Source organism: Camarhynchus parvulus, chromosome 5, assembly GCF_901933205.1.
Source record: "Camarhynchus parvulus chromosome 5, STF_HiC, whole genome shotgun sequence".
In the NCBI taxonomy this organism is placed as follows: Eukaryota; Metazoa; Chordata; class Aves; order Passeriformes; family Thraupidae; genus Camarhynchus; species Camarhynchus parvulus.
This window is the reverse complement of record NC_044575.1, coordinates 6179647-6192564: the sequence shown is the minus strand read 5'-3', so window position 1 is coordinate 6192564 and position 12918 is coordinate 6179647. Positions and strand designations below refer to the sequence as shown.

The following is a 12918-nucleotide window of genomic DNA, read 5'->3' as shown; positions in this document are numbered from 1 at the left end:
TTGCATTTGTAATTCAATCCAGTAGAAAGTTCTTCAGAATAGGAGCAGCAAAGGAAAATGTTTCCATAAAATTCATACTTGAAGAAATGGAGGGCGAGTTCATCCACTACTTCTGCAATTCTCAGTAGGAGACAAATGTTGGAAGTATTGAGCAATATATAAAAGTGTAGTAAGTGTCTTGGGCATTCTCATATCCCCGTTTTTAGCTTTTATGGGTTTTGTTTTTTAAGGAAAACCAAGGAGCATGCTGATTAGGAAGGTGGAGAGAAGTTACAAGCAAAGGAAGCTCTATAAAAATGAGGCTGTTTCAGATCTGAGTGTAAAGGTTAAGCTGTAATAACTGTAGAGAGTCTGGCAGATAGATTGTGAATGTAGAGAACTTCATTGACATTTAATTCTCACAATTATTTTAGTGTGGTTACAAAACCCTTTGTAAGTTCAACTTGGGTCAGAGGAAAGAAAATAGGATCAGCTGAACTTAAAACTTTTAAGAGTTAAGAGAGTGAAATACAATGTCTAGTGGTTAAGAGATAGCTATAGATATATAAACTATTCTTTGTTACCCTAGAAGAAAACTTTGTTCTTGTGTGATCTGCAGGTATGACCAGGAAATATTTGCACACTTTTTTTATTGACAGCTGCTTTGTTTGACTTTTTTTAGGGGAAGTAATTTATCTTGAATCACATTGATTTATTATATTTAAAAGACCATAAGGAGATAAGTGTAAGAAGACTGGTTCTTCAGGATGTCCTTAGTAAGACATATTTAAAGTCTTACTTTAAATATGAAAAATACCTTCTGTGAAACTGAAAAGTGGATCTTTTGGTCTCTCGTTCAGCTCTCCCAAGACATGTGTCCCCTTACACTATATCTTTTTTCTATAGTCTTTGGAACAACCTCCAGGCTTGCACTTATTTCTGGCCCCATCCCAACTTTTTTTGTCATTCCTATTCTTTTGTTAGTGTTTTTTACAAATGACCCGGTAATACACAGCAGTGGAAACAAACTCTCAAAGGGAAACACTAGCCTCATAACACACTCTTTATTTCTGAGGCATAGGGTTATTTTGGACATGTTTGGAAAGTTGGAAATAGTAGACTTTGAAATGTATATGTATTATAAAAATACTTTGTCCCTGTGCATTTTCCAGGAGTGACAGTTGACAGCTGGCATGCAGCTGATTCAGTGAGGTGGCACTTCCAATTCTTTTTAGCTAAAATTTTGTTAATGAGGAAGCATTTCTGAGAAGGTGCCTTTGAAAACAATAATCTACACAAGACAGAGAAGAGACAAAAACATACACCCCATTTTCCAAAGATCACAGAGGCTCTGTTACAGAACTGATGTTGTTCTTCCTCCCTGAATCGGATCATGCCCCGTAGGGAGAGCATTTGTAGGATTCCCTTAGCATGGGTGTCAGTGTGGCCCAGCTGCCCCTGGGATGTGCCCAGGGCCATGGGTGTCAGTGTGGCCCAGCTGCCCCGGGACCTGCAGCAGTTACCCTGTACCCACAGCAGCTGGCAGACTCTGTGAGCCTGGCATGCAGATGAGAGCAATGGCATTGCCGCAGCCATGACACTTTCTGCTCTTCTAGGCCTTTCCTAAGAGAAGGGGGAGTTACTGCTCTTGTCCTGTGAGCAGCACTGCTATTTACAGACTCATACCCTACCTAAGGATGGAGGGTCTCATTGCAGTCTTCAGGATACCACAGAAAATTGCAGTTATATCCAGGTGGTGTTGGTATTAGTGATGTAATGTGATGTAGTAAGCACTATTGCATATAATACATGCATTTAAAATACTGCTGCTACTCCTCTGCTGGTACTGTTAACTCACCTGAAAGCCCCCCAGCAAACCAGGAAGGGGGTAAAGGTCCAATTATTAGGAAAATGGTCAGAGTCAGGATATATATTCTTGAGTTTTGTTGTATTTTAGGCTTGTTGTGAAGCAATTTTTTTCCTTACTTGTAAAGAGACAGAAGACCTTTGTTTAGTTTCACTAGCTTCAGAATGTTGTCGTTGGATTTTGCCTGAAGTCTCCCCAGGTATAATGAAGAATTCAAAGGTGAGGATAAAGTATGTTGTTGAGGTACTCACAAACCTGATACTTCAAAATCAGTCAGATTCAAGATTAAATGATTGTATCTAAAGGTTGTTCAGAATTTTTTTTTGCTTCAGGAAACATTCCAGCACACAATACATCAAGTTAACAGCTCAAAATTACTCTATTTAAGACATCCTGGGATCTGTGTTTTAAGAAGTGTGTTCAATTTGCCACAAGTGTGCTATTAAATACATCTTTGTAAGTGTTTGGGTTCAGGCATTTGTAACAGGATTCTAAGTGCACTGTTCTCTCATTAAAGACTGGGCTGTGGCGAAGCACCTGTGTTGAGTAACAAACACCTCAGTGCTCTGACAGGATTAGTTTAGAACCTGTGTTTCAAAAAGAAGGTGCTTCTTTCCTCTGAAATAAAGCCTGACGTGAGTCTGAGACCACCTGCTCCATGCCTCCTTCATTAGGAGGACCTCTATCGCCTTGTGTTCACCTCCCAGGGGAGGGACCCTTCTTACCTGGCTCTACCAGGGAAGTTGGCCTCTGACAAGAGCTTCCTTGGGCTTGGAAACAAACATGGAGCATGAGTAGCTCTGCTGGGGTAAAAAGGGGTGTAGGGACTCTGTGGAGTCTGTGGTTCCCAAGCACCGGGCAAAAGAGGGGAAATGGTGAGGATGGGTGGAAATGGTACCCCAGTGCTCACTGACTGCTCTCCCTTTGTTTGCTGTCTATTGGAAAGATCTTTGATCTTTGCATTTTCTGCAGGAAGCAGGGCTATCAGCATTTATCCAGTGTGGCATTTAATGGATTGGACCTCTTGAAATAGGTGGAAAAATTCATAAATTATGGTTGTGCACTCGCAAGAAGCTGATTTGATAGTATTTGGTCATTGCTGAAAGAGAATGGAACATTCAGACTCTAACAGTGGTTCAGCTGAACAGAAGCTTGTTTCAACTCTGATTATACTTCAGAAGTAAAAGGTACAGATGCAGACTACTTGTGTGTCATTGAAGGTCCCAGATTTCACTTATCCTTGTGATTGCTGGAAATGTGCATCCAGTCATTTACACGACCTGGAATGTGCACCCCAGAGTTTGCCCAGTAGTGATGTGACTGGCAGTAGTCACTTATGTGCACTTCATATGGGAGTCTGAAGTTGCTGAAGTTACATTAGGTTTGAGAATTGCTGTCTTAGGCTTAATCATCCAAGTAATTCTGTGAACATGAGCTTGATGTCTGCTGCTTCCTACTGATCTCTTTGTCTTTCCTCTGTACTGCGGTGATTTGTGAGAATTATTTACGGGGTGTGGACGTGTAGAGTCTTCTCTAGTGGTGATCCTTTTAAGTCTCAATAGGCCACTAAATTTACTTGGCAGTAAAACTTCACACATCTATTGGTTCAACTCTTGACCTGGAATTTGGAAATATTGGGTAGAATCTGTATGAAGTTTGACCTTAGCTTTAGGTTTTGTTTTCAGTCTCTAAAAGTAATTTTATGAAAATGAAGCTGGAGTTAAAACAGTGAAATGCTGCTATAGAATTTTAATTAACTCAGTGATTCAAGGCTGAAAAATAGCAAGCCACATCTAAATGCAGTGTTAAAACCACTGCAGTTGTACATTTGAATATTGTTGTGACAGATCTAGTAACACTCTATTTTTATTGTTCCCTTATTTTCAACAAATACAGAACCTATATGGTCTAAGCAAATGTCTGTCTTGCAGATGGCACTAATAACAATGCTGCCTTTGTATATACAGAAATACAGCTTGAATTGCTTCAGTGCAACAACATGCTTTATGCTCTGCCATTTGCAGGTGCAGATCTTTCATGGAAGAAAGATGAAATATGTTTTAGAAAGGTATATGGGTTGTGAATTCTTGTGTAGCATGGCCCTCTAGAATGTCCACTCAGGTCAGACCTGTGTGTTGATTGCATGTTCCTATTTGTAAAGAGTCTTTTTTAAGTCTGGTCTAATCGTCAGAAATCTTGTACATGTAGGTTTATCATCATCACCCTTTCTAGAAAAGGAGCAGTGTAAAGGACCATAGAATGGTGTGGGTTGGGAGGGACCTTTAATATCACCTAGCTCCACCCCCCTGCCATGGGCAGGAACTCCTTCCCCTAGAGCTGGTCACTCAGGGGCCATCCAGCCTGGCTGTGAACGCTTCCAGGGATGGGGCATTCCACAACTTCCCTGGGTAAACTGTGCCAGTGCCTCACCACCCTCATGTAAACGATTTCTTCCATATATCCTGTCTAAATTTACCCTTTCAATGTGAACCCATTACTCCTTGTCTTACCACTACAGTTCCTGATGAACAGTTGCTCTCTGGTTTCCATGTATGCCCTTCAAATACTGCTGTTATGAGGTCTTTGTGCAACTTTCTCTTCTCCACGCTGAACAGCCCCAGCTCTGTCAGCCTGTCTTTGTAGGGGAGGCACCTGAGTCCTCTTATCAACTTCATGTCCTGCTCTGGACTTGCTTCAACAGTTCCGTGTCCTCCTTATGCTGTGGGCACCAGAAATGTCCCCAGCACTTGAGGTGGGGGGCTCAGGAGGGCAGAGTGGAGGAGGAGGGTCCTCTCCCCTGACCTGCTGGTCACACGCCATTTGATGCAGCCCAGGATACTTTTGGCTTTCTGGGCTGCTAGCTCTCACTGCTGGCTCATGGTAAGTTTTTCATCAGCTATCACCCCCAAGTCCTTCTCCTCAGGGCTGCTCTCAGTCACTTCTCTGCACAGCCTCTAGGTGTATTTGGCATAGTCTCAACTCAGGTGTAGGACCTTGCACTTTGCTTTGTTGAAATTCATCTGGGTCACACAGCCCCCCTCTCAAGCTGTCAGTATCTCTCAGGATGGCATCTTTTCCATCCAACATGTTGACAGCACCACACAGCTTATTGTCATCAGCAGACTTGCTGAGGATGCTCTCCATCCCGCAGGATTCCCAGCCTCAGCAAGATGGAGTGACTTGGGCTGAAAGTGTCAGTGTTTCAATATTTTTTTTTTAATTACAGTTAACAGTTGAAATTACCTTTTCAAATATTTGTTGACCAAAATATTGACCTGAGAAGACTTCTGTGCTAAAATAATTGTGGGATGATTTTGTGAATTATAGCCTTTATTAACAGTCTGCATTTGCCCTTTAGGTCCTTATGCAGTTGAGGATCTGCAACTTGTTTTCCTAAGCCACTGGTGTACTGTGTCACACTTTGGCAAAGTAGCAGCATGGAACTTTGAGCATGGAGCTTTGAGGACTTCTCCCAAGTACTGGATAGATGTGCTTGCTACCTGAGCAGTTGCTCTTACTTCTTATGAGGAGAAGGCAGTAAAGTGTTTCTGCATTTACCTGTGAATAGTGTGTATGTTAATTTGGAAGCCTTGAACTGTGTAATTAATTGCCTGTTGATTTTGTGAGGTGTAATAAGTAATTGACTTGGTGCATTCCAGAATGACTTTTATCAGGGTAAAAAGTTCTGTAGAAGACCTTTGATCTCTTAATTGTACCTTAAATACGTTTCCATGCTGAGAGGAGCTTTTTTGTAAAATGTAGAATTGCACTAGTGGTTATTATAAAGTTTATTTGGAGTGTGAGTGAACACTTTAATTGAAAAGTAGAGAATGCTGTATTTGAGAGATGGACACATCCTTGTGATTTCAGCAAGGCCAGGTGCTGTGTCCTGCACTTAGATCACAACCCCATGCTTTGCTACAGGCTTCGGGGAGACTGGCTGGAATGGGGCCCAGTGGAAAAGGACCTGGGGGTGCTGATTGCCAGCAGCTGGAAGTGGCCAGGGAGGCCCATGCCACCCTGGCCTGTATCAGCAATATTGTCCCCAGCAGGAGCAGGGCAGTGGCTGTCCCCCTGTGCTGGGCACTGGTGAGGCCACACCTCGAGTGCTGTGTCCAGTTCCGGGCCCCTCAGTTCTGGAAGGACATTGAGGGGCTGGAGTGGATCCAGAGAAGGGCAGTGGAGCTGGGAGGGTCTGGAGGGTAAAAGCCCTGTGAGAAGCAGTTGAGGGAGCTGGGGATGTTCAGCCTGGAGCAAAGGAGGCTCAGGGGTGACTTTATCACTCTCTAGAACTGCCTGACAGGAGGGTGGAGCCAGGTGAGGATCAGCCTCTCCTCCCAGGCAGCCGGTGGCAGGATGAGAGGACGCGGCCTCAAGCTGCACCAGGGGAGGTTCAGGTTGGACATCAGCAGGAATTGCTTCACAGAAAGGATTGTCCAGCATTGGAAGGGGCTGCCCAGGGAGGTGGTGGAGTCCCCATCCCTGGAGGTGTTCATGAAGCAACTGGATGTGGCACTTGGTGCCCTGGTCTAGTTGACATGGTGATGGTCAAAGGTTGGACTCAGTGATCTTGGAAGTCTTTTCCAACCTAAATGGTTTTGTGATTCTGTGACTTGTGATTTGTCTTGTCAGAGAAGCTCTCAGTTACTTCTAAAATTTCTGAACATTATATAAACAGTATAATTTATAAATCTGATTTGTTTGATCTGTTACATGGAATTTGTTTAGTGAAGTAGCTCTTGAAAATCTTCCAGCAGACCTTAACTGAAAAAACAAGAGCTGATAACCCAGCACAGGAATATTTTTATAAAATAAGCAACCTGTAGATAGTTCTGTGCAGGTGATAGCTGGAGCCTGTGCTCCTGTTCCACCCTCTACTGTGTGCACCAAGTCAAATAGCTCACTTCAAAATTACATGTGCCCCTGTGTATACCAGTCTTCGATTGCCTGTCTCTGGGGAGAAGGAATTCAGGCTGAAGTCAGGGGTCTTTGGAGTCTCTGATTAGGAGGAAAACTTTTTGTCTTAATTAAGTCCATGACAGGGCAATGTATTTGATAACAATGATAATGTTACAAATCAGCAGTTTCAGATTGGTGGTTCTGGGATTCCATTAACCTTTGGGTCATTTTAACAAAATGTATGTGGCTTTTGATTAAGAGCAGGTAAAACCAGTAGGCAGCAAAACATTTAAATTGTGTGATTTAAATCTGAAATCTCTCAAATCTGAAATTACGGACTGGTGTGTAAAGGAAACTGCTCGACACAGTCTTGTCATATTAAAACTTCCAAACTGGATCTTCAGTTCAGTATGTGAAGAAAAAAATCTTGCTTTATGTGTCACCCTGCTAGGAAATTAAATGCAGTAGTCTAATTTGGGCTATTTTTGTAGGTCATTTGGTGGGGCAAACAGGGCATGTCAGTAAAGATCTTGTCAGGGCTTTTTGTTTTGGTAATCTTTACTGAGGGCACCGTTGAAGGAATTTGGAGAAGATCAGTGATGTTATGAGCATCTTCATTCTCACTTCCTGTTTTTCCTTTCTGGAGAAATACAAAGTGCACCACTTTGAGATTCAGAAACTGGTTAATTTGATGTTTAGTCAGAAAACAATTTTGTGCAGTTAATGTTTGTAGTTGAATTTTTGATGACACATCAGAGATACCAGGGCAAGCTTTCTTTAAGAGTGGTAGGAATAAAATCAGTAACTTCATCTCTTTACTACCTTCAGCTGCATACTTAAAAATGGGCTCATAATAATAAACATTCCCTACAGGAAATAATTTAGGCAGGAAAGAACATTTTCATATGAAGCTGGACAGCTTCATAATTTATAAATACATTAATAAACTGAACTACAGGGTTATATGCTAATCCTACCCTTGAATCATTTGAGGTAAAATATTTACCTATGTCTGTGGCATATTTGAAAGATAATCAAGGAAAGTGTTAATATGAATTTGTATCTTGAATTGTTATTTACATTTTCTTATGCATTCACTTCTTTCTTTAGGAGATGTAGTCTCTGTATTACAACTTAACTGACATTGTAACATTGCTCCTATGATAATTTAAATATTAAAATAGGCTATTCCTTCTTGAGTTACTCTGTGAATGGTGTTTCCAAACTCAGTAATGATATTTTTTAATAGTATAAAATAAAAGTCAATTTACAACTTGCAGTTTTTATGACTTGTTAATTTTGTTTTTATATACTGTAGGATATGTTTTGGAGTTGCAGACAGAGTATCTTTGCTGAAATGAAGAAGAAGTTTTCACAGGTAGACAGATGAAATCAGCTTTATAAAATGATAACCAAGAAATATAGGAGCAGCATGATGTTGTAGCTTCTATTTATTTTAACATGAGCATGAGCTATTGACACTAAACTCTGTGCATGGTCTTGAATACAAGGATGATGTACATCTGCAATTCAGTCTAAATGGTAGCTTCAAACTGAGTATGTGTTGATATGCTTTTACACTGGCCTGTGAGGCTTTGGCTGTCTCTATCGCTGCGTTAAAAAAAGGAATTGTTTTGCTCTCATAATATATCAGATTATGTAATGGTTTAAATGAATTTCTGTGTTCCTGTTGTGGATTTTGTTTGATAACAGCCTGTCAGAATAGCTGAGGGATCTATCACTCGCCAGTCTTGCTTTTCACACTATTTCTGTAGTAAAGTAGCCCCACACAAGGTGTTGCATTGTTGTCTCCTAGTTCAGCTGGTGTGTGTGAATGCTCTTTGTGAGTAGAGTTGGGCTGAGGTTATTTTTGCTTTATCTATTTACTACTAACAACTTGAAGTGGTGACAGTGTGAATGAATGACAGCTTAATACCCTTTGCTGTACTGACCCTGAGTTAAAGCAGTTCAGTCTGTCAGAATTACATCTATGAAGAAGAAAGATTTGTGTGACGTGCCACATCCAGCAACCCAACCAGCAAATCTTCTGTAATCATGTATAATTTGTTCCCTTAATGTGATTTCCATCCCTCAGATACTGTGTGCCTAATTATTTTCTGTAGCAACTCTAATGCAAGTCACAACTGATTCACCATCCAGGGTACCAGGGAAAGTGGGAGTGGGAGGAGTTCACTTCCCAGGGAGCTTCTGCAGGGAGGAGGGGAGTCAGTGTTGGTTATGTAAAGGCAGGAGCCCAAGGAACTGAGTCTGAGAGCTGCTCATGACATGATTATACACAGTTTCATCAAGTTACAGCATCAATACAAAAATCAGCGTGGGGATAATTAAATCCAAATTAACTTCTGTTTTCTGAGACAGTCCTGTATGAATAGTAGTAAATGACTCTTAACCCCCCTGCAGTGTTCTGTAGAGGAGGGTGGGCTCCCACCCAGAGCAAGCCTTTACCATTGCTGAGGCACCTGCATGTAAGTACGGATTGATTTTACAAGTTTGTTGGATTTCAGCTGCTGTTCACCTTCTCGAAAAAGAAAAAAAAAAAGAAAAAAAAAAAGAAGACCACTGAACAAGCTTTACCTTCTCTTCCTAATCACACAGTGAATGAGAGAACTTGCTTTTTCAGCAAAAAAAAAAAAACCACCAACAAAATAGAAAAGATGCTGTGCTGGGAAATTTCAAGGGAAGAGCCCAGGAGAAGAAATCACGGGTGAAATTAAATTTTAGTCTACTTAAGTACAGCCCTGTGTGTCTCTGTGGGTGCAGTAGATGAAAGCGAGGATATGTCAAAATTACTTTGACTTCCAAACTCTGTTTTCTTCTTAATGTGTGGTTAATGTTTCAGGAATAGTTTTCTGTGTCTTCTTGAAAAGTAGTTCATAAATGTAAAATTCTCCCATAAAGATGAAATGTATGAAGTGTTACAGATTTGCTGCAAATAACACTTAGAATCTTTTTGAGCATGCAGTTAATGAAGGCTTCCACACAGGATATTTCATTTAATAAACCTAAAGAAATGGGACTCCAAAGTCTTTAAAAATAAAAATCCCAATCAAAAGCAAACTAATATCATACAGATTGGATCGAGGGTGGTTTTATTTGCCTTCCTCTTAACAACTTTTTTGTGACGCTGATAGGAATAGATGCTGCAGTCAGCTAACATTTTATTCTATGTGAACACTGCCAGCAGATCTTGCAATCCCCTGGAATGAAGGCATCAGCTGGAATGTCCGTGTTCCTTTTCCACGGGTTTGGTGATGTAAGAGCTCTCAAAAGGGGCTGTACGACTTTGGTGGTGCCCATCTGTGTTGAGAGGCTGGTTGTGTAGAAATACAGGGAATTCTGAAGATGTTCAAATCTGCTTTGTAGTTCTCTATTCTCTAGAAGCTGCTTGGCTTGGTGATGTTTGGCTGAGAGTTTGGGCATGAATGTAATTATTGCCATTTGTTGTTCTTATCCACTGAAAATCATGATAGCACCGCACGTGGTTTTTTGCCTTTTTGGATGCTGTGGCCTTTAGCCACGGACTGAGATTTGGACACTTTGACAATGCATTACTAATGCTTCTGTGTGTTACAGCTTGAAAAGGCTGAGTCCCTGAAGGACTAATTCCTTTTACTTACCTGATCCTTTCCTATGAGATGTGTATTTAAATATCAGTTATTCTTGTTCTACAGTTTTGGATAATTAAGGTAATTAATTGATTGTGCTTAGATTTTTGACTTCCTCAGTGTTTTCAGTGGTTTTCAGTGTTGGAAAGCTGCTGTTTTTCTAGACTTACCTGGGTCCAGAAACTTTTATTGCTATTCCATTACCACTTTCATTCAAGATCATTATTGTTCTGATTTCAGATACATTGAAGTTTGTAGTTAAACTCTCTTTACTTTGTTCAGTAGCCATTTGTCAGTGCTAATTGTCTTACTTTGTTCAGGCAGAAGAGTATCTCCTGCAACTCAGACAGCTGTGGAGTTAGTAGGAAGTTGGTGGCTTGATCATGAAACTTTTGTTTAGTGGTCAGCTTCCAAGGTTGCTTGGAAGCTTGCAAATTTTCTGGGTTGCATTCAGGAAAGTCACAAAAGGTATATTCTTCCTCAGCAGGATTTATGATTGTGTCAAAGCTGGAAGTGATGACTTGGAAGTCTGTTCCTGATTTTGAAGGAGTCTCCTATCCGCTTGCTAGCTGGAATTCTGTGTGGAACCTGAGCGGTTTCTCTGTCCCCACACCAGAACAAATTCCTTCTTGTTCTATAAAAATGAAGCTTGTTTTTATAGATTTTTCAAAACTGGAAGGTTCTCCATTTTCTCATGCTCACTTCAGAAAATAAAGTCCAGTTTTAGGAACCTGAGTTTTTAAAAGTACACTACATTTTATTGGTGAAGTCTTGTTTTGATTTTTCAGTTAAGCTCCTAAACGTTCCTGCTTTTGCTCCTGACTTGTTGTGTGCTGTCATTGCAGGCAGAATGTGCTGCTGAGGAGCCCAGGGTGCTGTGTATAATCCAGGACACCACGAATTCCAGGACGGTGAACGAGCGCGTCACCCTGAACCTGCCCGCCTCCACCCCGCTCCGGCGGCTCTTTGCAGACGTGGCTGCCAAAGTGGGCTACGTGAACGGCTCCTTTGATCTGGTGTGGGGCAACGGAGACACTGCCACTGACACGGTAGGGAGCTGAGCTTGCTGCTCCCTCTGGGCACTAAACACTTCACAGTACAGAAAACCTCCTTCTCTGGTGCTATTGAATTCCTGTAACGTTTTGTGCTGATGCCGCTGTGTTGATTTGGCTGAATTTTAGTCTCAAAGTGTGCTCTTTAGTGATATATCTGTTTAATCATTAAACAAAAACTAATATGATCATTCAGATGCAATATTAGTTTTTGTTATCAGTATATATGTTTAATAATAATACCATGATAAATAGTCTCAATTTCCTGTAGTCTTGTTTGAGAAATGTTTTCTTCTCAGCAGCAGCATGTTGTGTAGTGGGTCCTGATGTTTCTTAGACCTATTTGAATATATTGCATTAAAAAATTATTTATATCACTCCTATGCTTTATTGTAAATCAGTGTTTGTTTTAGTTAATATTATTTCTATGGATGCACCTAGAAAACTTTCTAAGGTTTGTTAAGAAATAGACAAAAGTTTATTTCAGGTCACGTTTATGCCTGCTGAAAGTAATTTTTTTTTCTTTTAAAGAAAAGAAAGTGTCTGCATGCTATAGAGGACATTGGATAATGTGATGTTCACAAGAAACTTACAGACTGGTGTCTGACTCCTGAATAGATTAACCAGCTGTTAAGATTAACTAACTGCATTTGACTATAATGTTTCTTAAACTGTTCCCAACTTACTTCAGTGCTGATGATGTGTGTTTTGTTTACTGGATAATTATTTATTTTCATGTGATCTTATTGTGTCAGCAACCACATCAAGCAATGTACTTGGATGGAGTCTCTTAATTGCATATAGATCTGTTTCTAAAAAGTGTTTTTTCTGTTGTTTTACTCTCTTTTTAGCAGACTCCAATAGATCAGAACAGTGACAAAACCATTCTTGATGCTGGTTTTGAGCCAGGGAAGAAGAACTTTCTGCATTTGACAGACAAGGATGGTGAGCAGCCTCACGTAATGCAGGTAAAATCTTCACTCAGCTGCATAAGCCAGTGTTGTGGGAGAGGTGTGTATTCTTTGTAGTGCTTGTGTAAGATCAGAACATGAAATAAAACTGGGCTGAATATTTCATCCTAAGCTTCTTTGGGAACTTTCTCAACACACTTTGACTATATTTACATCTATGTTCGCATTTCTCCTGAGTGGGACCAATTCCATTAGTAATGATTTGCTGTCATTCTGTTCATGCTTGTCAATATTTATGTGATGTTTGCTGCAAGCAATTTTCTAAGGTTAAATAATTAATTAGTCTTGACACATTCAGAGATAAGTCTTAACCATACATATTTAATCATATATCCTTTCCTCTGGGTATTTGAAAGCAATGTTTGGCCTTTCTGGCAGAATTCTCAGAAATGGCAACCCTGCATTGACAGCAGTGAGATGCTTCCACATTTATCTTTATGGAAAAATGAATAAATAAATTAAAAATTATAGAAGAAGAGTCGGCAGTGTTGCTAGAAGTCACTGTTTGCCCTAACAAATACTTT

The 12918-nt window shown here is 40.5% G+C and overlaps 1 protein-coding gene across 2 annotated transcripts in view; it reads left to right on the top strand.

The window, feature by feature from the left end:
• Positions 1-12918, top strand: part of USP47 (ubiquitin specific peptidase 47) — a 51470-nt gene that overhangs the window by 6603 nt on the left and 31949 nt on the right. The window contains exons 2-3 of one of the 2 annotated variants that reach the window (XM_030948537.1): positions 11217-11420; positions 12278-12391. In XM_030948537.1, the coding sequence (XP_030804397.1) occupies positions 11217-11420; positions 12278-12391 (318 nt within the window). Of the gene's footprint in view, positions 1-11216; positions 11421-12274; positions 12392-12918 lie in introns of both variants that reach the window. The other variant, XM_030948536.1, reaches the window with a different exon arrangement.